General features: G+C 40.9%; 2 protein-coding genes across 4 annotated transcripts in view; one reads left to right on the top strand and one right to left on the bottom strand.

The window, feature by feature from the left end:
* Positions 1–21,999, bottom strand: part of LOC125395534 (leukocyte immunoglobulin-like receptor subfamily A member 3) — a 69,666-nt gene that overhangs the window by 12,063 nt on the left and 35,604 nt on the right. The window contains exon 1 of one of the 3 annotated variants that reach the window (XM_087909664.1): positions 25–184. The exons of the other annotated variants lie outside the window; for them this stretch is intronic. Within the exon in view, the coding sequence (XP_087765790.1) occupies positions 25–55 (31 nt within the window). The 5' untranslated portion in view covers positions 56–184. Of the gene's footprint in view, positions 1–24; positions 185–21,999 lie in introns of those variants that run through there. 3 annotated transcript variants of the gene reach the window in all.
* LOC125395532 (leukocyte immunoglobulin-like receptor subfamily A member 5) lies at positions 12,829–21,361 on the top strand. The gene is made up of 5 exons (XM_087909711.1): positions 12,829–12,948; positions 13,107–13,142; positions 14,099–14,383; positions 19,763–20,050; positions 21,157–21,361. The coding sequence occupies exons 1-5, from the start codon at positions 12,918–12,920 to the stop codon at positions 21,306–21,308; spliced, it is 792 nt and encodes a 263-aa protein (XP_087765837.1). The 5' UTR covers positions 12,829–12,917; the 3' UTR covers positions 21,309–21,361.

Genomic DNA, 21,999 nt, shown 5'->3' with positions numbered 1-21,999 from the left:
AAGAATGACTCCTGTCAGACTTACCAAGTCCGGGAAGAGCAGCTCCTAGGACCATGGCAGTGCTTCATGTCATATCTTCACAGAAACAGCACACAGAACTGGTGACACATTCCTCACTGTGGGACACACCTATGGGATAGAAAAGAATGTAGCCAGGATGAGGACGCCCAGTACAAAACAGAAAGAGGATGTGCTCTTTCTCAATACTTGCCTCTGACTCTTCAATTTTACACCAAAGCTCAGGGCTAGGCAACAGTTCCTCTATATACTTCTTGTACTGGCATTAATTTTTTTTTAATCTTTGGTGCATTTTCATTTTTTGTTGTTTTTTAATTTAAGTTTATTTTCTTTTATTGAGCTATACATTTTTCTCTGCTCCCATCCCTGCCTCTCCCCTCGCCTTTAACCCTCTCCCAATATCCCCATGGTCCCTTTACTCAGGAGATCTTGTCCTTTTCTCCTTCCCATGTAGATTAGATTTATGTATGTCTCTCTTAGTGTCCTTATTGTTGTCTAGGTTCTCTGGGATTTTTATTTATAGGCTGGTTTTCTTTGTTTTATGTTTAAAAATCACCTTTGAGTGAGTACTTAGGATAATTGTCTTTCTGGGTCTGGGTTACCACACTCAATATGATGTTTTCTAGCTTCATCCATTTTCCTGCAAATTTCAAGATGTCATCATTTTTCTGCTGTGTAAATGTACCACATTTTCCTTACCTTATTCTTCAGTCAAGGGGCACTTAGGTTGTTTCCAGGTTCTGGCTATGACAAACAATGCTGCTATGAACATAGTTGAGTACATGTCCTTGTGACATGATTGAGCATCTGGTATGGGAGATTCTTCTGTCTACGTGTTTCTTTGGAGCCTGTACTGGAACTAGCTATTATAGACCAGGCTGGCCTCGAACTCACAGAGATCCACCTGCCTCTGCCTCCTGAGTGCTGGGATTAAAAAAGGGTAAAGTCTTTAAAGAGACACAGTACAGATAGTCATAGATTAAAAAGAGTAGAGAAGAATAATCCATGTAAAGATGAAAAATTCACAAAGTCTGGATTATGTATATTATTGTGTTTTCTTTTATTTTTTTTTGACTGTAAAGGAGCTAAATACAGACAGAAATTCTATTGTATGGGCTGCTAAGCAAAACCAGCATATATATTATAAAGGTATCATGACTTCCAAATTTCGGTCTAAGGATATGATGCTCTGGAAAAGAGGTTCTTCTCTTGTTTCCACAGAGGATGAGAACCTGAAGATTGCTTCAAGACTGGTGTGGTTGGATAGAGCACAACCCCCTGAAAGGTGGCCGTGAACACACTCAAAAAATTACTTCACCCAACTGCTGACTGAGATGAACCTAGCACCCAGAATACACCATGAAAGACCTGATTAACAGCATCCATAAACTGCAGGAAGCAGTTTGGAGAAACTACGCCCATATTCCCAAATATTTTTTTAAATATTTCTTTATATTTAAAGGGCAATATGATATAGATATGAATAATTTGCCTTGGTATGGATCTTGGTTTATCAATTCAAATTTAAGGTAAATTTTATTATATGGTATATGTATATTTTCTGCCCTTAATTAAGGTGTTGCGATTGTATAGTTCATTTTAAAATGTAATGTATAATTAAGAAATATATGTTGGTAGATAATCATCTATAATAGTCAAGCTTGTAGACATGTTACTTAGATTTACTAGATATATTAAATATATTTCAGTTAGATAGACATTCTTCAAATCTTTCACAGACCTTCAGAATATGGTATTAAAATGTTTTAAAACTTAAAATTTTTCATGACAATGAGACACATCTGCCCTTGGTAGCACCAAGCTACTTCAAGAGGAAGATGGGCATTGAAGAGGTTCCTTATGGAGTTTGCTAGCCATGGGCAAAAAACTGCTCTTACCTGGATTGCTTAACTGGACATTCAGGACCCATAGAAAAATGACTGCTGAACTTGGACAAAGGTGAGCTGGTCCTTCAGGGTTCCTGTTTCATGAAAGAGACTGCCAGACATTCTGCAAGACACAGAAGAAAATGACTGACAGACTGCCAATATAGGCAAAACTGTCTTCGAAATTTTCTGCTTCTTGGAAAAACCTGTTGGATACTATGGGCTAGTAGGCTGAATATGGATGTCCCAATGGTACAGGAAAATTTTGGGTGACTGTCCAGGCAGCAAGATGTCTCTGTAAATTCTAGAGTTTTGGAAGCTGCTTACAATATATTTCCTGTTTACTTAGATAGTATCATTTCCTTCTGGAGTCTTTGTTGGAGTTGAAGAATTTATAGTTATTGTTATAGTTTTCCTTAGTTACGATAAAAGATAAAGTAAATATAAATATCATAACTGTAATTCTTGTTTGATCACTGTTTTGTTATATGTAATTTTACTATATTAAAGTTAAATCCTTTCTGTTTAAGCAGAAAAGGGGAAATGGTGTTGGAGGTTCTTATGTCTATGTGTTGCTTTAATTGGTTAATGAATAAAAAACTGCCTTGGAATGTTGATAGGGCAGAACTTAGATAGGTGGGTATTATTCTTTTGGTTTGATCCCTTTAAGGGCAAGCCACTCCCACTCCCAGCCACTTCTGATTCCCTGGTAGCCATCTTAACCCCTTCCATCTGTCCCCCTCGGCGTGTGCACATGTGTCTTCTCTGTGTCTCCTCTATGTCTGTCTCCATGTCTCTCTGTCTCCCTCTTCTTTAAGTAATAAATGTTTACCTTTATGTTTAGCCTTACATCTATTTACTATGTCCTGTAAGTCTTTTATCTGCCACACCCACCCGTCTGCTCTCCGGGCCACATGGCAGGACCAGCCTGCCACCCTGGGGATCTTGCAGGGACCCACAGCTGTCCTTGTCGGACTAGCAGCTGCTCTGCGAGCCTGCCGGGGCATGCCAGCATTATATTTTTTAACAACAACATTGGTGCCGCGGACTCGAGAGATTCACCCACCCAGGGCCGGTCCCGGCTTCAGATATTGTCTGGGACTCTGAGTTCCAATTTCCAGGACTGAATCGGGACTAAGGGCCGTCTCAACACTGACCCACATGTTTCATCTGCCTGGTCATGGCTCCTACCATGCTTCTAATAACACCAGCTTCTAATCATGAGTTTCCCCACTCTGGCCAGCTTAACCGAGTCTCTTAACCCAGGAATTGACCAGTACTCTTGCTGTTTTTAGGCTTGGGGGAACTTCTCCATCCCTTCACTGGCATTCATTCCCGACTTGTCCCCTTTGCTAAGCCTGTGTCTGGGGCGGCTCACCTAGCCAGCCCCACTGCGCCCACGCTAGAGGCAAGGGGCCTCTAGTTTCAGCTTTCTCTCTTCTTTCAATCTTTTCTTCCTTCCTACTTTTTCTCACGGATTGGCTGATACGGATCGGCCCATAGCACCCCACTTGTTAATGCAAACACCTGTTTTTGAGGTTTGGTTGTTCAAGCCATCTGCATTTGCGTCTCACCTTAACGGCTTGAGATGTTACGGTTTTTGCAGGGTTTTCATGGTTTTGATCATGGGAAGCAAGTTGTCCCAGCCTAAATATGCCTTACTTAAAATCTTCCACAATTATCCGTCTTTAAATTGTTTGTTTGCATGGGTTTTCACGATTCAGATTCTGGATAGCAACCGCCCATGGCAGGTGGCCCCCGGCTTTTAAAATTCCTGCCAGCTTTTCCATTCCAGTCACAGCATGGTACAGTTTTTTCGGTTCCAGGCTTTTGCTCCCCTCTGCGGCTTATGGTTCAGCATGGCAGCTCAACAATAGGGCAGATAATGCCTTCAGGTCCCTCTCATTAAGCTTAAAATCCTTACAGCTCAAAAATTGTAACTTTTTCCCCATAACACATGGTCGCCACCATGTTCATTGGGGTCAGGTGACTTTATTGCTATCTTGGCCGAGAGCCAGGTCACGTGACCAAGCTCTCCCATTCTTATGTATGTCCTGCCTTTCCTCCCCCCTCCCTGGTGTTCACTGAAATCCTCTCATTAACTCTGATTCCAGGTGTTTTGCATAGCGACGTGCTTTTGATAGGTCCCATCAAAAGCATGCGTGTTGCCCAATTCCTGTTCATTCTTTCTATATATAATAATTGTTCACTACATCTCATTTCAGACTATGAAATCATAAGTCTCATATTTTCAACTGGTATATATTTTTAACTCTTTTATATTTAATATTAAACTGTTCTCTACCATTGTCAGTTCTGCCACTAATCTTATATTACAAACAGTTTTTTTTTCTTTCTTTCTGTCTTTTTACGACTGTGGATCTTACCTGTTAAGAGCCAGTACAGTCAAGCTCAGACTCAACCTTCCAGACAGATTCTATACTGCAGCTATACCTGATAAACAGCCCTCAACTGCTCAGAGATCTGGGGAATGTGATATTTAATTATTTTAAAAAAAAAAACTTCATAACAAAAAGGGACAGGTTGGCTCCTAGCAAACACTTTGTTTCCTCCAAGAAGACAGAAGACAAATGGTCACAAAACAGTGTCCAACTGTAGTTGCAGAGCAGTGTCCGTCTGCAGTTCGCTTCAACTGCCAAGCGTTGACCATCGGGCAAAACTGCCTTTCACCTAAACTGAAGACTTCCAGACGTGGACAAAATCACTGGAATCGAAAGCCTAGCTGTTCAGGTAAGGTAGGCCTGTCTTTCTACAGATTTATTAGCCCACAGGGTCTTCTGGAGCCTGACAGACTCCGCGCTATACAGCAAAGGTCAAATACAACCTTCAGCAACCATAGAAGACCCAAAAGAGTAGCTCTGGGTACCAACCAAGTAAGTTCTCTGTCATTTTTTAATCAGTAACTCAGGTAAAATCTTATCCTTCTCAAATATCTCTGACAGTTTGATAGCTGAGAGGTTTTACCAGGTTGCCTCACCAAATAAAATATAGCTTTCATTGTACGAAAATATGTCACAGCCATTATACAATGCATATGTCTAAAATTTCTGCTTTTACAAACCCAAGGAGTTCTTGTGACTTCCAGGGAGCCGAATTAAAGAACCTACCATAAACAGGTCAGATACATATCCCCTCAATTCCCTGGTCCTAAAAATCTTTTTTTCTTAATTTAACTTTGTCCTCTGTTCTGCTAATACCCTAACCAGGTACAAGGAACACCAGACATTTCCATGCCACAGACACCTGTCGGGAGCAGAGACCAACTATGCCAGGATGTGACCAACACCCAGCCTTCTCTCGGATTCTCCCCCCCCCCAAAGACAATACCCACAAATCAGCTGGAAGCAGTCTTGAGAATTCACAACCCCAATTCCTTCAAACTGTAATGTCTAATCTGCTTTTTATTATAAAAAGGATCCAGGAATGTTATTCTTTTGGTTTGGTCCCTTTAAGGGCAAGCCACGCCCACTCCCAGCCACTTCTGACTCCCTGGTCGCCATCTTAACCCCTTCCTTCTGTCCCCCTCTCTTGGCATGTGCATATGTGTCTTCTCTGTGTCTCCTCTATGTCTGTCTCCATGTCTCTCTCTCCCTCTTCTTTAAGTAATAAATGTTTACCTTTATGTTTAGCCTTACGTCTATTTACTATGTCCTGTAAGTCTTTTATCTGCCGCACCCACCTGCCTGCTCTCCGGGTCGCATGGTGGGACCAGCCTGCCACCCTGGGGATCTTGCAGGGACCCACAGCTGTCCTTGTCGGACTAGCGGCTGCTCTGTGAGCCTGCCAGGGCATGCCAGCATTATATTTTTTAACAGCAGTGGGGATAACTGGACTGAATGCTGGGAGAAGGAAGGCAGAGAGAGAGAGAGAGATGCCATGGAACTGCCAGAGTCATACATGACGGAATTTGTTGATAAGCCACTGCCATGGAGCAATACACAGATTAATAGAAATGGGTTAAATTAAGATGTAAGAGTTAGCCAATAAGAAATTAGAGGTAATGGCCCAAGCAGTGATTTAACTAATAAAGTTTCTGTGTGATTATTTCTTGGCTGGGCAGCTGGGACCAATGAGCAGCCTCCTCCCTGCAACAAGCATCCTATGCATATTTACCCAAAAGTGGTATTGCTGGGTCTTGAGGAAGGTTGTTTTCTAATTTTTTGAGAAATCACCATACTGATATCCAAAGGGGCTGTCCCTTATTGCACTCCCACCAGCACTGGAGTGGTAAAGTAAAAGGAGTGTTCCCTTTATCCCACTGTGGTCTCCCTTGACTTTCTGACCCCATCTCCAATGGATCACAAAGACCTTTTCCAATAACCTTCCTTCCAAAATCCATTCCATTATCCCAGTCTTCAACACTAGCAGGCATTCCCTCTGAAGATGCCAGCTGATCAGGCCAGGAAAAGAGGCAACACACAGCCATCACACTCTCCAAAAACACAGGGGGAAAATAGAAACTAAGGAACAAAACACATATCCAACAAAGACAAACCCAGAAATCAGCACCTGAACCTAGAATCATCCCAATCCCAGATGACTACATGCCAGTGTGAGAACTCAATTAAGTGACTTCTCTAGCTAGCCAGCAGACATGCTTACTGCAGTTAGGCTACTCCAATATCCCCATCCCATCCATCAGACCTACAATCTACAAGTCCCAATCTGCCTTTAAACCCTCCTCCCTTCCCACCCCTCCCACACACAGCCTCACTGGAACTCTACAACAGAGCCTGCCACTACATGGAGTGAACCAAAAGGTGAGTGACTAACCACCCAGTGGCACATCCCACTCCATAGGCCCTCTATACTGGGGCAAAACCTCAGGCCCCTCTCCCATCTGTCTAGGCTTTTCTAGCCAGCCAGTAGGCAAGTTTCCTGCAGGTGGGCTGCTCCAACATCCCCATCTCATCCATTGGATGCTGAAAGCTACAAGTCCCACTCCACTCCCAAACCTTCCTATTCAAACTTCCCCCTCTCTGCAACCTCACAGGAATGCTGAAGCACAAGTGCAACTACACAGAGAGATCCAAGAGAGAGGAACAAGAGAGACCTCAGTGACTCCCTGAGACACAGGCAGAGCAGACTAAGAACAGTTCCCAAAGGCACAGAAAGCCACTGCAAGGATTAGACTCTTAGTCTAAAGGCACTGCTGGCACCAACTGAAGGAAGAGATGGGTAGGCACCAATGCAAGAAACTACCTCAAAAGCAACATGCATCCAGTATCCAGAATCCAGTAGTCATACAACAGGAAGACTTGATCACCCACCCAAACACAGAAGAAGCAGAAGAAAATTAGTTAAATGTAACTTTATGAGGATGATGGAGACCTTTAAAGAGTAAATAAAAAAAATCCCTTAAAGAAATTGACGAAAAGTCAAACAAAAAATTGGAAGAAATAAATAAATCTCTTGAAGAAAACCAAGAAAAAAGAATCAAAGAGGTAAAGCAAAAAATTTAAGACTTGAAGCCTGAAATAGAGGTAATAAAGAAAACACAAACTGTTGGCAGGAGGCCACTTGTTTGTTCTCAGCTTTCAAGAACAGAAATAATTACACAGAAACTATATTATTTAAATCACTGCTTGGCCAATCACTTAAGCATATTGCTAGCTGTCTCTTATATCTTTGGTTAACTCATTTCTATTAATCTGTGTATCGCCACAAGGTTGTGACTTACAGGCAATGTTCCAGCTGGCAGCTCACATCTTTCCCCTCTGGTGGCTTCATGGCATCTCACTGATTCCACCTTTTTTCTCCCAGCATTCAGTTTAGTTTTCCCCACCTAGCTCTACTCTGCCCTATCACAGGCCAAGGAAGTTTTTGTAGTCATTAACCAATAAAAGCAACACATATACAGAAAGACTTTCCACACCATTTTCCCATTTCTGTTTAAATAAAATGGAATGCTTTTAACTTTAACATAGTAAAATTATATATAACAAGACAGGTATCAAACAAGAATTATACTTGCAACATTTATATCTACTTTATCCTTTTTCATAGCTAAGAAAAACTATAATAATAACTATCTTTTCTCCAACTCCATCAAAGACCCCATAAAGATATAATATTACCTAAGTAAACAGGAAGTTGTAAGTAATTTTCAAACTCTAGAATTTACAGAGACATCTCACTGCCTGAACAGTCACCCAAAGTCAAGAGGAGCCATGTAGCCCCACCAGAGACAGACACTGGACAGAACATTACCTGGTAAGCCACAGGCACATGGTGATATACAGATTAATGGAAATGGATTAATTTAAGATATGAGCTAGCCATAAATATGCTTAAACTATTGACCAAACAGTATTGCAAATAATATAGTTTCTGTGTGATTATTTCATGATCTGGGCAAATGGATTAAAGACCTCAATATAAATCTGACCAAACTGAGCCTGATAGAAGAGAAAGTGGGAAGTAGCCTTCAATGCATGGGCACAGGAGGCCACTTCCTAAGTATAACCCCAGTAGTACAGACAATAAGAACAACAATGAACAAGTGGCACCTCATGAAACTGAGAAGCTTGTGTAAATCAAAGGACAGAGTCATTAAGACAAAAAGGCAGCCTACTGAATGGGAGAAGATCTTTACCAACCCTGCATCAGACAAAGGACTGATCTCCAAAATATATAAAGAACACAAGAAATTAGACATTAAAATTCTAAATAACCCAATTAAAAAATGGTGTACTGAACTAAACAGAGATTTCTCAACAGAAGAATTTCAAATGGTCAAAAGATACTTAAGGAAATGTTCAAATTCTTAACTATCAGGGAAATGCAAATCAAAACAACTTTGAGATTTCCTGTTACACCTGTCAGAATGGCTAAAATCAAAAATACCAATGATAGCTTATGCTGGAGAGGATGTGGAGTAAGAAGAACACTCATCCATTTCTGGTGGGAATGCAAACATGTGCAACCACTTTGGAAATCAATGTGGCAGTTTCTCAGAAAATTGGGAGGCAACCTACCTCAGGATCCAGCAATAAGACTCATGGGAATATACTCAAGAGATGTTCAATCATACTACAAAAACATTAGTTCAACTATGTTCATATTAGCATTATTTGTAATAGCAAGAACCTGGAAACAACCTAGATGCCCATTTTCGATGGGGCTACATGGTGTCTTTCTCATTCTGTCCTTCTTTCTTCCACCATTCAGTCCAATCCTCCCCACCTAGCTCTGCTCCACCCTGTCCTACTCTGCTATAGGCTCAGCAGTTCTTTATTTATTAATGGTAATCACAGCTTACAGGAGGAAATCCCACATCACCTCCCCTTTTCTGAATAAATTCTAAAAAAATAAAAGATTTTAATTTTAACGTAGTAAAATTACATATAACAAAACAGGTATCAAGCAAGAATTACAGTTACAGTATTTATTTCTACTTTATCTTTTATCAGAAATAAGAAAAACTATGACTATAACTATTTATCTATTCTTCAACTTCATCAAAGACTCCAGAAGGATGAAATATTACCTAAGTAAACAGTAAGTGCATTGTAAGAAAGTTCTAAAACTCTAAAATTGACAGACATTTCATTGCCTGAACAGTCACCCAAAGTTCGGTACCATTGGGACATCCATCTCAGCCCATAGTATCCAGCAGACTTTTCCATGAAGCACGAAATTCAAAGACAGCTCTGCCTAAATTGGCAGTTTGTCCATCATTTTTTGTGTCCTGCAGAATGTCTGGCAGACTCTCATATGAGGCAGAAATCCCAAAGGATTGTCTCACCTTTAGGCAAGTTCAGCAGTCATTGCTCTGTGGGTCCTGCATGTACAGTTCATTAAGCAGTCCAGGCAAGAACAGTTTCTTACTCAAATGACTAATCAACTCCATAAGGAGCCTCTTTGACATCCATCTTCCTCTTGAAGTAGATTGGTGCTGGCTGAAGCAGTTGTGTCTCACTATCATGAAAAGTACTAAATTCTTAAAACATTTTAAATGCCTTATTCTGAAGATCTCTGAAAGATTTGAAGAATTTCAAAATAACTGAAATATATCTTTATATATCAAGAGAACCTAATTAACATGAATACAAGTTTCACTATTATAGATGGCTATCTATCACCCTATATTTTTAATTATGCATTACATTTTTAAATGAGCTGGACAAACACAATACCTTAATCAAGAGCAGAAATATACATATAACAGAATTGACCTCAAACTTGAATCAATAAACCAAGATCCTTATCAATGCAAAATATCCATCTCTATAGCATATCCCCCTTTAAATATAAATGAACATTTATAAACAAAATTTGGGAACTTGGGCATAGTACTCTAGACTACTTCCTGCTGATTGGGGGCACTATTAATTGGGTCTTTCGTGGTGTTTCCTGTGTGCTAGGTTCATCTCAGTCAGCAGTGGAGTGAAGTTATTTTTTTTTGAGGGGTATTCAAGGTAACCTTTCAGGAGGTCTTGGTCCATCAAACTATATTAGTCTAGAAGAAATCCACAGGTCCTTATCTTCTGTGGAAATAAAAGAAGATACTCTTTTCAAAATCAACATATCCTTAGACCTATATTTTGAATTCAAGTTACCTTTAAAATATATATGTTGGATTAGCTTAGCAGTCGCCAGAATCAACTGTCTCTCTGCAGTCAAAAAATTCAAAGAAAACACAATAGTATACATAAACCAGACTTTCTGTGTATTTTCCACCCTTATGTGGCTTATTTTCTTACTCTATTACTTTTTATTATTTACTTTATTGTTTTTACTTCTTTAACCTAAAACTGTCTGTTCTCTGTCTCTTTAAAAACTACCTTTTTAAAAACCATTTACTTGTTTTTATAACTGTCTGTATTCTTTTACTCTTTTCTCCCAAGCCTACATACATTTATCCAACACTGTGACCCATTTAGAGGTCTTTTGTATCTGAATCTGTGCTATTATGCATCTCTAGTTTTTTCCTGTCTTGAAGAGCTTTTAAAATGGTAAGGAGCTTGCTTATAGTGACTCTGAATGCTGGCTCTGCCCCTCTCCACTTTCAAAATGGTGGAGATAACATTACTGCCAACTCTGGGACTGCCAAGTAGGAACCATGCTCAGCACTTTAATTCTGAGAATGAGCATGCAGCACATAAACCCTTTTTATCTGAGTAATAGCTAAATATGCCTTGCAAAGCATTGCACGACCTGGAAATATCTCTGTGTGTGGCAGCAGGAATCTGCCATGCTCTCCTGCCTATGAACTCCAAGGAATCCTGAATCTGTCACCCACCCAGGCAGATAATGCTTAGCTGCAGGCATGGTCTCAGCTACTTCCCCAAGCAAGCATACAATCACCTGGGCCCACAAACCCCATTCAAGTGTTCCATAGCCAAACCTCCAGGAAGAGTCAGCCTTCATGCTGGCACACAACCCAAAAAGCCAGCATTTCAAAATGGCATTGCTTTTTTTCTGCTACCACTGAATCAGGAAAACCTCTCTTAAAGGAGTCACAGCATGCTGCCAGCAAACAGCAAGATGCTGTGTTAAACTCTTTTGTGTGTGTGTGTGTGTGTGTGTGTGTGTGTGTGTGTCTAGAATTGCTTTTCAAGCCTTCTCATGTTTTACATGGATTTAGTCCACCATGTTGACACCAATTTGTAGGAAGGAAGGGCACTTGTTGGTCCTGGCTGCTCAGCCCAGAAATAATCACACAGAAACTATATTAATTAAATCACTGCTTGGCTCTTTAGTTCTAGCTACTTATTGGTAACTCTTACATATTAACTTAACCCATTTCTATTAATCTTTGTATGGCCACATGGCTGTGGCTTACCAGCTAAAGTTCTGGCATCTGTCTCCGGCAGGACTACATGGCATCTCTCTCATTCTACCCTTCTTTCTTCCATCAATCAGTCTAGTCCTCCCCGCCTAACTCTGCTCTGCCCCACCCTTCTCTGCTATAGGCTCAAAGCAGTTCTTTATTCATTAATGGTAATCACAGCATACAGAGAGAAAACCCACATCAGTGGACCTTTCCTCTTTTCAGGCCTCCATCATTACAGAGCCAGGGGGTTATTGCCCAGACCCAGGGGCATCCCATGGTTGGGTGTCAGGTTCAGGGGCTGAGTCTATGTCTGCACAAGCTCCAAAGTATTTTATACCATCCTGTCAACCATACTGGGCAATGACAGAATGTAGATCTCAGTCCTCTCTCACCTGTCATCTCTATTATGCCTCCACCTCTACATCTCTCCTAGGGCATGCTTCATGAGGCCTGGATGGCAACTTTTGTTTTCTTAATTAACTATTCTGACTATAGTAAAATGAAATGTCAAAGTAGTTTTAATTTCAATTATTTCTGTGGTGGCTCAGGATGGTGAACACTTTTGTAAGTATTTATTAGTCATTGGCATTTTTTCTTCTGAGAACTCTGTTTAGTTCCGTAGCCTGTTTTTAATTTTTTGTTTTTGTTTGCTCAGTCAATATAGGGACTTTTCTATGTTTATTTTGTCAGGGAATTTGCTGAGACCATCCATACACTACAGAAGCACTGATTCCCAGCATCTTCACTGGCCATCCCCTCCCATGTATCTTGTCAGATTTGGTGTCTACCTATCTCCCATCAAGAAGAATCTAATTGTTTTGGTAGATTATGAATTTTTGCTTTGTGTTTTCTAGTTGGATCAACCTGTTTTCTCTGAAGCATTGGCCACAAGTCTTCTACATCAGATGTGGAGATACAAGGGAACAGCATCACTCCTAGCCCTTTAAATTTCATTTTTGAGAATTTAAAGCCTGAGAGTAAGTGCATAGAGGAATTTTTGCCCAGCTTAGAGCTGTAGTGTAGAAGGATGTCAGAGACAGTACTTGTGCAAGTACATCCTCTTCCTCTTTTGTATCGGATGTCATCATCCCAGCCTCGAGCCTGCTCTATCCCACAAGTGTGCCCCACTATGTGAACTCTGTCACCAATTCTGTGGGCTGTGTATGTGGAGTTCTGTGTGCTGTGTATGTGGAGTTCTGGCATGAGGCACTGTCATGGTCCTTGGGACTACTCTTCTTGGACTTGGTAAGTGTGATAGGGGTCATTATTTTTAGCCAGAGTGGTAATGAATACAAACTCTGAGATTTATAACCTGGGTCTTTTGATCTGAGCTCTGGGGTTGGGATCAGTGTATAAAGGACAGACTTCTCTCACCTGGTATGTATTTTTTTTTTCTATTTCAGTGTGTTTAATGGAACAGGGGGTCTGGGAACAACATGGTGAGTCTGTTCTCTGTTTTAGCATGGGTAACTATGTTTGGAGGAGGAGCTTGAAGCACCTTTCACAGATTCTGAGATGGAATTTTCACTGGCAACCACTTACTTAGAGTACTGACATAGCAGCCTTCTTTGGGATGAGAATTCTCAACTGTGCTCTGGTAATGCCTGCATGATATGTGTCTCAGAATGATATTGAAATAAATGGCACAGAGGAGGGAGTACCTGCACATACAAGTTTCCTCCTGAGAATACAGATATCTGATTTTCAATTTGTTTTCTTTTTCCCCCATCTCATCTCACCTGGGCTGTGTCTGGCTTTCTTACTGACTTCTGCCCTTGGAAAGACACATCATCCTCAAGTGAGACTTAAAGAGAATGCTGTCTAATGTGCCTGTTGCCCAGATGTGATTAATTTATTTTCAAAGGCTCCCAGGCTCTGTGTGATATTGGAGGCGGGCATAGTGGTTGAATTTTACATGGAAGCAAATGACAGACATAGGTCAGTGATTTAATGGGATTTTCTGTCGATTGGGTCAGTGAATTGGGAAGGTTTGGTGATAAGAAAGGCAAAACACAGGGTTCATTCTTGAGCTAGGACAATAAATAAAGGACAAGGGGAGAAGTCACTGATAGCATTAAGGTATAAAAGTAATTCTTATATCATGTGAGAACAGTAAAGATGATTAGTCCTTTGGAACTATGCCAGAAGCTCAATTCTGAAAATGATGAGATTTCACTACAGAAGTGTGCTGGTTAATTTTCTTCCAACTCTACTCAAGCTACAATCATCTGGAAGAAGTAATATCAACTAAAGAATTGCCTTGACCAAATTGGCCTGTGGGCTCGTCAGTGGGGCATTTTCTTAATTAGTAATTGTGGCAGCTACTCTATAGCTCCTTGAGATCCTGGCCCTGCTGATATCAGTTGACTGGCGCTCTGTTCCTGTGTCTCTCCAGGGCCACCACCCAAGACTTCCATCTGGGCCGTTCCAGGATCTGTGATTTCCATAGGCAGTGATGTGACGGTCTTCTGCAGGACCCCTCCAGGAGTGACGCATGTGCGTCTAACCCATTATGTACTCAATGGAAAGTGGTTTGATCGTGCCCCACAGGGAGTTCAGGAGGTGTTTGAATTCAGCCTGCAGAATATGACACACACCAGTGCAGGGACTTACCACTGTGACTACACCAAGGAAGGTGAATGGTCACAAAACAGTGACCATCTGGAGCTGGTGGTGACAGGTGAGTAACTGCCCAAAAACACTGTTCTTCAGATTCAGTCTCTGATCCTACCTAACCACATATACCCCGTACCAAGCCCTGCTCTGTATTTCTACTCACATATATTGATCTCTTCCCTCTCCTCTCCTCTTCTCTCTTCTCTATTCTTTTCCTATCTTCCTGTTCTCTCATCTCATCCTATCCTTTTCAATTTCCATTTTTTTTATATTTTTGAGACAGGTTCTCAAATATCTCAGTCTGTCTTTAAAATTGTTGTGTATACTAATATAATCTTGAGTTTCTGATCCCTATTCTTCTACTCTCCAAGTACTGTCATTATAGACATGAACAATGACACTATCCATATGGTGATAGGCATAGAACACAATGCCCTGTGTATGTTAGGCAAGAACTCCACCAAATAAGATTTATCCTCAAACCTTCTGTTTTTGTTTGTGGCCATACTTCTGTGCTGACCATGTTCAAGGCTCCCTTCAGAATTGTGACTACAGCCCTGAAGGGATGGAGTTCATGGGAGCTGACAGCAGCCTTCTGTACATACATAAAGCTTCTCTATGGTCTTGTCATGAAAAATAATGCAAACATGCTTGGCAATCCCTTTCAATTAATAATGGATGAATTTCTACCTTTCTTTTTATTTTCTACTCGGTGGTCAGGTTCTGAATGTATTTTAAAGAACAGGATTTTCTGTGATATTTTGAGAAACAGGGTCTCATACAACACTTTGGCTTAGATACCTTGATGTAGATAAAAATTCTCTTTTTTGGTGGGGGGGGGAGATTTTTCAAGACAGGGTTTCTCTGTGTTGCTTTGGAGTCTGTCATGAAACTAGCTCTTGTAGACCAGGCTGGCCTTAAACTCACAATGATCCACCTGCCTCTGCCATTGAGTGCTAGTATTAAAGGTTGAGCTACCCAGAATACAAGATCAACTCAAAAAATCAGTAGCCCTACTATATACAAATGATAAAGAAGGTGAGAAAGAAATCAAACAAACATCACTCTTCACAATAGGCACAAATAACAGAAAATATCTTAGGGAAACACTAACCAAAGAAGTGAAAGATCTATCTGACAAGAACTTCAAGTCTTTAAGAAAGAATTTGAAGAAGACACCAGAAAATGGAAAGATCACCCATGCTCTTGGAGAGTCCATGCCATAGTAAAAAATAGCAATCCTACTACCAATTGCAATCTATAGATTCAATGCAATCCACATCAAAGTCCCAACACAATTCTTCACAGACCTTGAAAAAAACAATGCTCAACTTCATATGGAAAAGCAGAAAATCCAATAAAGACAAAACAATCCTATACAATAAAGGAACTTTCAGAGGCATTACCATCCCTGACATCAAGCTCTATTATAGATCAACAGTAATGAAAACAACCCGGTATTTGCATAAAAACAGGCAGACTGACTAATGGAATTTAATCAAGACCTAAATATTAATCTACACACCTATGAGCACCTGATTTTTGACAAAGAAGCTGAAATTATACAGTGAAAAAAAGAAAACATCTTCAACAAATGGTGCTGGCAAAACTGGATGTCAACATGTAGAATGAAAATAGATCCATATCTGTCCCCAAGTATAAAATTCAAGTCCAAATGGATTAAACCTCAATATAAATCTGACCATACTGAGCCTGATAGAAGAGAAAGTGGAAAGTAGCCTTCATTGCATGGGCACAGAAGACCTCTTCCTAAATATAACCCCAGTAGCACAGCCACTGATAGAAACAATAAATGGAAATTCCAGAAACTGAGAAATTTCTATAGAGCAAAGGACACAGTCAATAAGCCAAAAACGCAGCCTACTCAATGGGAAAAGATCTTCACCAACCCCACATCAGACAGAGGACTGACCTCCAAAATATATAAAGAACTCAAGAAATTAGACATCAAAATTCCAAACAATTCAATTTAAAAATAGAGTACAGATTTAAGCAGAGAATTCTCAACAGACAAATCTCAAACAGTCAAAAGACACTTAAGAAAATGTACAACATCTTTAGCCATCAGGGAAATGCAAATCAAAATGACTCTGAGATGGTAATCTTACACCAGTCAAAATGGCTAAGATTAAAAACACCAATTATAGCTTATACTGGAGAGGATGCAGAATAAGGGGAATACCCCTCCATTGCTAGTGGAAATAAAAACTTGTAGAACCACTCTGGAATTCAGTATGGTGGTTTTTCAGAAAATTGGGAATCAACCTACCTTAAGACCCAGCAATACCACTCTTGGGCATGTAATCAAAGGATGCTCAACCATACTACAAGGACATTCATTCAACTATGTCTGTAGCAGCATTATTTGTGATATTCACAACCTGTGTACAAACTAGATGCCCTTCAACCGAAGAATGGATAAAGAAAATATGGTACATTTACACAATGGAGTGCTACTCATCAGTAAAAAACAATGACATTTTGAAATTTGCATACAAATAGATGGAACTAGAGAAAACCATCCTGAGTGAGGTAACCTAGACCCAGAAAGAAGAGCATGGTAATTACTCGTCCATAAGTGGATACTAGCTGTTAAACAAAAATAATGAGCCTACAGTTCATGACCCTAAAGAAGCTAAGCAACAAAATGAACCTTAAGAGAAATATATAGAGAGATCCCCCTGGGATGGGGAAATAGACAAGATTTCCTGAAAAATTGGGAGCATGGGGGTGTGGGGGAAAAGGGAAGGTGGTAGGGGAGAAGGGGAGGGGAGAAGAGAGTTCTTTTTATTTATTTTTTTTTTTACAAATCAGCGGTTACCAAGTTTAATGAATAATCTCTTGTGTTTCCTATCAACCTTTCTTTTTATTACTTATTTTTCCATTTGATTATTTACACTTCCTTCCCTCCTCCCAATCCCCTCCCGCTCTTTCACACCCCTTCCTCCCTCTTCCACCCTGCTTGAGAGAGGCCAGGGAACCCTGCCCTGTGGGAAGTCCAAGGCCCTCCACCCTACATCCAGGTCTAGGGAGATGTGCATCCATATAGACTAGGGTCCCAAAAAGCCAGAACATGCCGTAAAAACAAGTCCCAGTGCTTTTATCAATGGTTTCTCAGTCAGCCCCCACTGTCAGCTACAATCAGAGAGTCCGATTTGAACACATGCTCATTCAGACCCGGTCCCGCTGGATTTGGTGAGCTCCCATTACAACAGGCACACTGTCTCAGTGGGTGGACCAACCCCTCGCGGTCCTGACTTCCTTGCTCATCTTCTCCCTCCTTCTGCCTTTCAACTGGACCTTGGGAGCTCAGTCCGTTGCTCTGATGAGGGTCTCTATCTCTATCTCCATCCATCGCCGGATGAAGATTCTATGGTGACATTCGAGATAATCATCAGCGTGATAGTGGGGCAAGGACAGTTCAGGCACCCTCTCCTCTGCTGCCCAAGGACCTAGCTGGGGGCATCCCCGTGGAAACCTGGGATCCCCTCTAGAGCCAAGTCTCTTGCCAACCCTAAAATGGATCCCTTAATGTAGGTATCTTTTTCCCTGCTCCTATATCTGCCCTTCCTCCATCTCCACCCTCCCACTCCCCCAAACTGTTGCCAGTCCTTCCCTTCTCTCTTCCCTCTCCCCCTCTCCCCTTCCCCCAAACTCACTCCCACCAGTGCACCCACCCCCATGCTCACAGCTTTTGCCCTGCAATCTTGTTTGCTTCCAATTTCCAAGAGGATCTATATATGTTTTTCTTTGGGTTCACCTAGCTATTTGGCTTCTCTGGGCTTGTGAAATATATAGGCTTAATGACCTTGGTTTATGGCTAAAGTCCACAAATGAGTGAGTACATACCATAATCATCTTTTTGGGTCTGGGTTATCTCACTCAGGATAGTGTTTTCTATTTCCATCCATTTGCATGCAAAATTCAAGATGTCATTATTTTTTACCGCTTACTAGTACTCTAATGTGTATATATTCCACACTTTCTTTATCCATTCTTCAGTTGAGGGGCATCTATGTTGTGTCCAAGTTCTGGCTATTACAAATAATGCTGCTATGAACATAGTTGAACAAAGGCTTTTGTAGTGTGATTGGGCATCTCTTGGGAATATCCCCAAGAGTGATAGTGCCTGATCCTGAGGTAGGTTGACTCCTAATTTCCTGAGAAACGACCACACTGATTTCCACAGTGGTTGCACAAGTTTGCATTCCCACCAGCAATGGATGAGTGTTCCCGTTACTCCACATCCTCTCCAGCAAAGGCTGTCATTGGTGTTTTCGATTTTAGCCATTCTGACAGGTGTAAGATGGTATCTCAAAGTTGTTTTGATTTGCATTTCCCTGATTGCTAAGGAGGTTGAACATGACCATAAGTGTCTCTTGCCCATTTGAACTTCTTTTGTTGAGAATTCTATGTTCAGTTCAGTGCCCCATTTTTTTTAATTTATTTATTTATTTATTTAAAATTTCCACGTCCCCCTATTCTCCCATTTCCCTCCCACTCCAGCAGAGAAGAGGGTGCCCATTTTTTAATTGGATGGGAAGAGATCTTGAAGAAAGAAGATAGTTGAAATGGGGCAGGGACAGAGACATAGAGCAAGGAATGAGATATTTTGATTTATGGAGCCATTATGTGGCTAACAAGAAACCTAGCACTAGAAAAATTTCCAGAAATCCATAAGGATAACCCCAGCCAGGACCCTATGCAATAGTAGAGAGGGTACCTGAACTGGCCTTGCCCTTAAGCATCGCCAAAGAACCTTTATCCAGCAACTGGTGGAGTCAGGGTCAGAGACCTGCAGTGGAGCACTTGGCTGAGTTCCCAAAGTCCAGTTGAAGAGTGGGAGAAATGAAAATATGAGCAAAGAGGTCAGGATCATGATAGGGACACCCACTGAAACAGTTTACCTGAGCTAAAAGAAGCTCACCAACTCTGTCAGGACAGGAAAGGAACCAGCATAGGACCAAGCCAGATCCTCTTAATTGGGGTGACAGTTGTATGACTGGGGCAGACTCTGGGGCCACTGGCAGTGGCACCACAATTTGTCCCTGCTGCTTGTACTGGCTTTTTCAAACCCATTCTCTTTGAATGGATACCTTGCTCAGCCTGGATATAGTGGGGAGGGTCTTTCTTTCCTCACAGCAATGTGACTTAACTGCTCTGAGGATTGGATGGGGGTTGCGGTGGGGATTAAGTTGAAGGGAATGGGAGGAAAAGAGAGAGTCAAAACTGGGATTGGAATGTAAAATGAAAAATTATAGTTTTTTCTTTTTAAAAAAATAAACAATAATATTAATAATTTAAAAAGGTGTGTGCCACCACCAGCCAGTGATAAGAATGGTCTTAAACTAACAGAGATCCACTGCCCTCTGATTACGAGTGTCACCGTGACCAGATAATTACAAGGTCTTTTCTCTTCCAGGTGTTTATAAGATCAAACCATCCCTTACTATTGATTCAAGACCAAAGGGATCCTCAGAAAGAAAAATGACTCTTCTCTGTCACACGCATCATTCCTTTGACATCTTCATCCTCTGCAGAGGTGGAAATGCTTCCTTGCCCAGAAACTGCTCACATCAGGACCATAACACATTTCTTATCTCCCCTGTGAGCCCAGGTCACAAGAGGATGTACATATGCTTTGGCTCTTACAAACGCAATTCCTACTTGTGGTCACTGCCTAGTGATCCCCTTGTGCTGTCAACCACAGGTGACTGCATATCTTACACTAGCTCTTTAAGTTTGTAATTATAGAGGCCTCAAGATGTAGCAAGCAGGACTCAGCAATTCCGCTGGTTTTCAGCTGTGTAATGGATATTGCACAGTGCCTGTATGGAATCACTTCATCTGCATTCTGGAATCTGAAGATTATCCGCCAATCATGTGAAATTAGGGTATACGGAGGTGTATTCCTCTGGATCAGAGACATCATTAACCATCATGATATGTGCTATTCCCACACGTTATTGGCTTTGTAAGCCACACACAGAAACACACACACACACTTGCTAGCTAATAGTGATAGAGAATTTGAAAGTGCCTGTGCTAGTTTCTTCACTCAGAAAGACTTGAATTTTTGTCTCATACCATATTTTTTAGCACAATGCTGCATACAAATAGGCATTATACTCATGAAGAAGGGTAAAAACATTTGCCAAAGAGAACAAGAGGAATTTTACTCAGGATTTTTGGGTTTATGTAGGAAGAGAGCAGATTCAGTCTTCATGATGGAAAAGATTCAGTTCTGTATCCTTAGCTCATCCAGTGAGTTGGAATGTTTCAGAGTTTCAGTGGAGGTGACATATTCTAGATATGGAGACTAGGGACACAGATGTGTTCTCTAAGAACTATAGCACAAGTATGAACATTCACTTTGCAAATACAAACTGAGACCTAAGTAGTTAATGACTGGGGTTGCACCACAAACTCTAGTGAATATACTTGAACCAGAGATGACATTATCCTAGTAATCAGCACCAATTCTCTTTAGATCGTCTGTAATGATTTTGGTACAGGTTCAACCTCCATCTCTTTTTGTGCTTTGTTCCGAAGAAATATGATCCTTGCATGAGTCTTACATTGTAGAAAGTGCAGTAGCTGCATTTTGTAATCTGACTTTCCCTAGCTCATTCAACCAAAAAGCTAAGCTGTCTATATATTTCTGTATATTTGGCAGAAGTGCTCTTTCTATAACTCATGTAGGGATGTATTTGTGTTCTAAGACCAATGTAGAAGTCATTATAGAAAAAACAGCCAAAAATAAGTGATATTTATTGTTTAAAAAACTTTAAATTTTGCTTTACTTTTCCTCCACAGAGTCTTCTACTTCAGATTACAGATTAGAGAATTGCATTCGACTTTTCATGGCTGTCATCCTCCTGTTAGGACTTGGGGCTTTATTGTTGGATGCTTGGAAGAGCAGAAAAGAGCCCATGGGGCCTTTAGAGAGTCCTAAACTAAAAGCCTAGCTTCCCCTTTCCACACCTCAACAAAATACTGGCAATAAAGGGTCTAAAAGAAATTGTGATCTCTCTGGATTTGTGGTACAATACTTGCGATGTGACTGGAATTTCAGAATTCTTTTTATGGTTTTATAGCAGAGATTCCCCTTTTAGCAGATTCCTGTTTTTCTGATCTATCATCTTTGTGTAGCGCCCATTCCTCTTTTCTTTTTTCTGTGCATACGATTGCTTTCATCTTTGTTTTCTAATGCCCTGTGGGCATCCTATTTTGGAATATAATTGAATATGCATCATTAACATGAGCATAGCCATGCCACTGGTGCCAGTCCCCTAGACACTTGAGAATGCCAAAGCCTCCCCTGGTTCTTGTGTAGATGTTGAGAGTGAGTGTAGTAAGTACCATTTGTAGCTTCCTTATCCATGCTGACTGCAGCCCTAGACTGTTCTATGGAGACTCCTTAGGATACAAGCTAACCTACCCCCCTCATTCCTATGTATATAACATCAGCAACTCAATGAGTTCCCAGTTAGCTTGTATATCTCCAACAGAGAGTGTATTGTCCACCTTATCCCATCTTCACTTGCTTCTTTTGAGTCTTTCGTTCTTCATTTCTTTTTGCCCCCAGTCAGATTCTCAAACTCAACTATATGTGCTGCATCTCCACCCCATCTCACGTTAGGAGTCCCCTACTCTGTC

Source organism: Myodes glareolus, chromosome 1, assembly GCF_982192425.1.
Source record: "Myodes glareolus chromosome 1, mMyoGla1.1, whole genome shotgun sequence".
In the NCBI taxonomy this organism is placed as follows: domain Eukaryota; kingdom Metazoa; phylum Chordata; class Mammalia; order Rodentia; family Cricetidae; genus Myodes; species Myodes glareolus.
The sequence above is the reverse complement of the archived record's forward strand: the minus strand, read 5'-3'. Positions and strand labels throughout refer to the sequence as shown.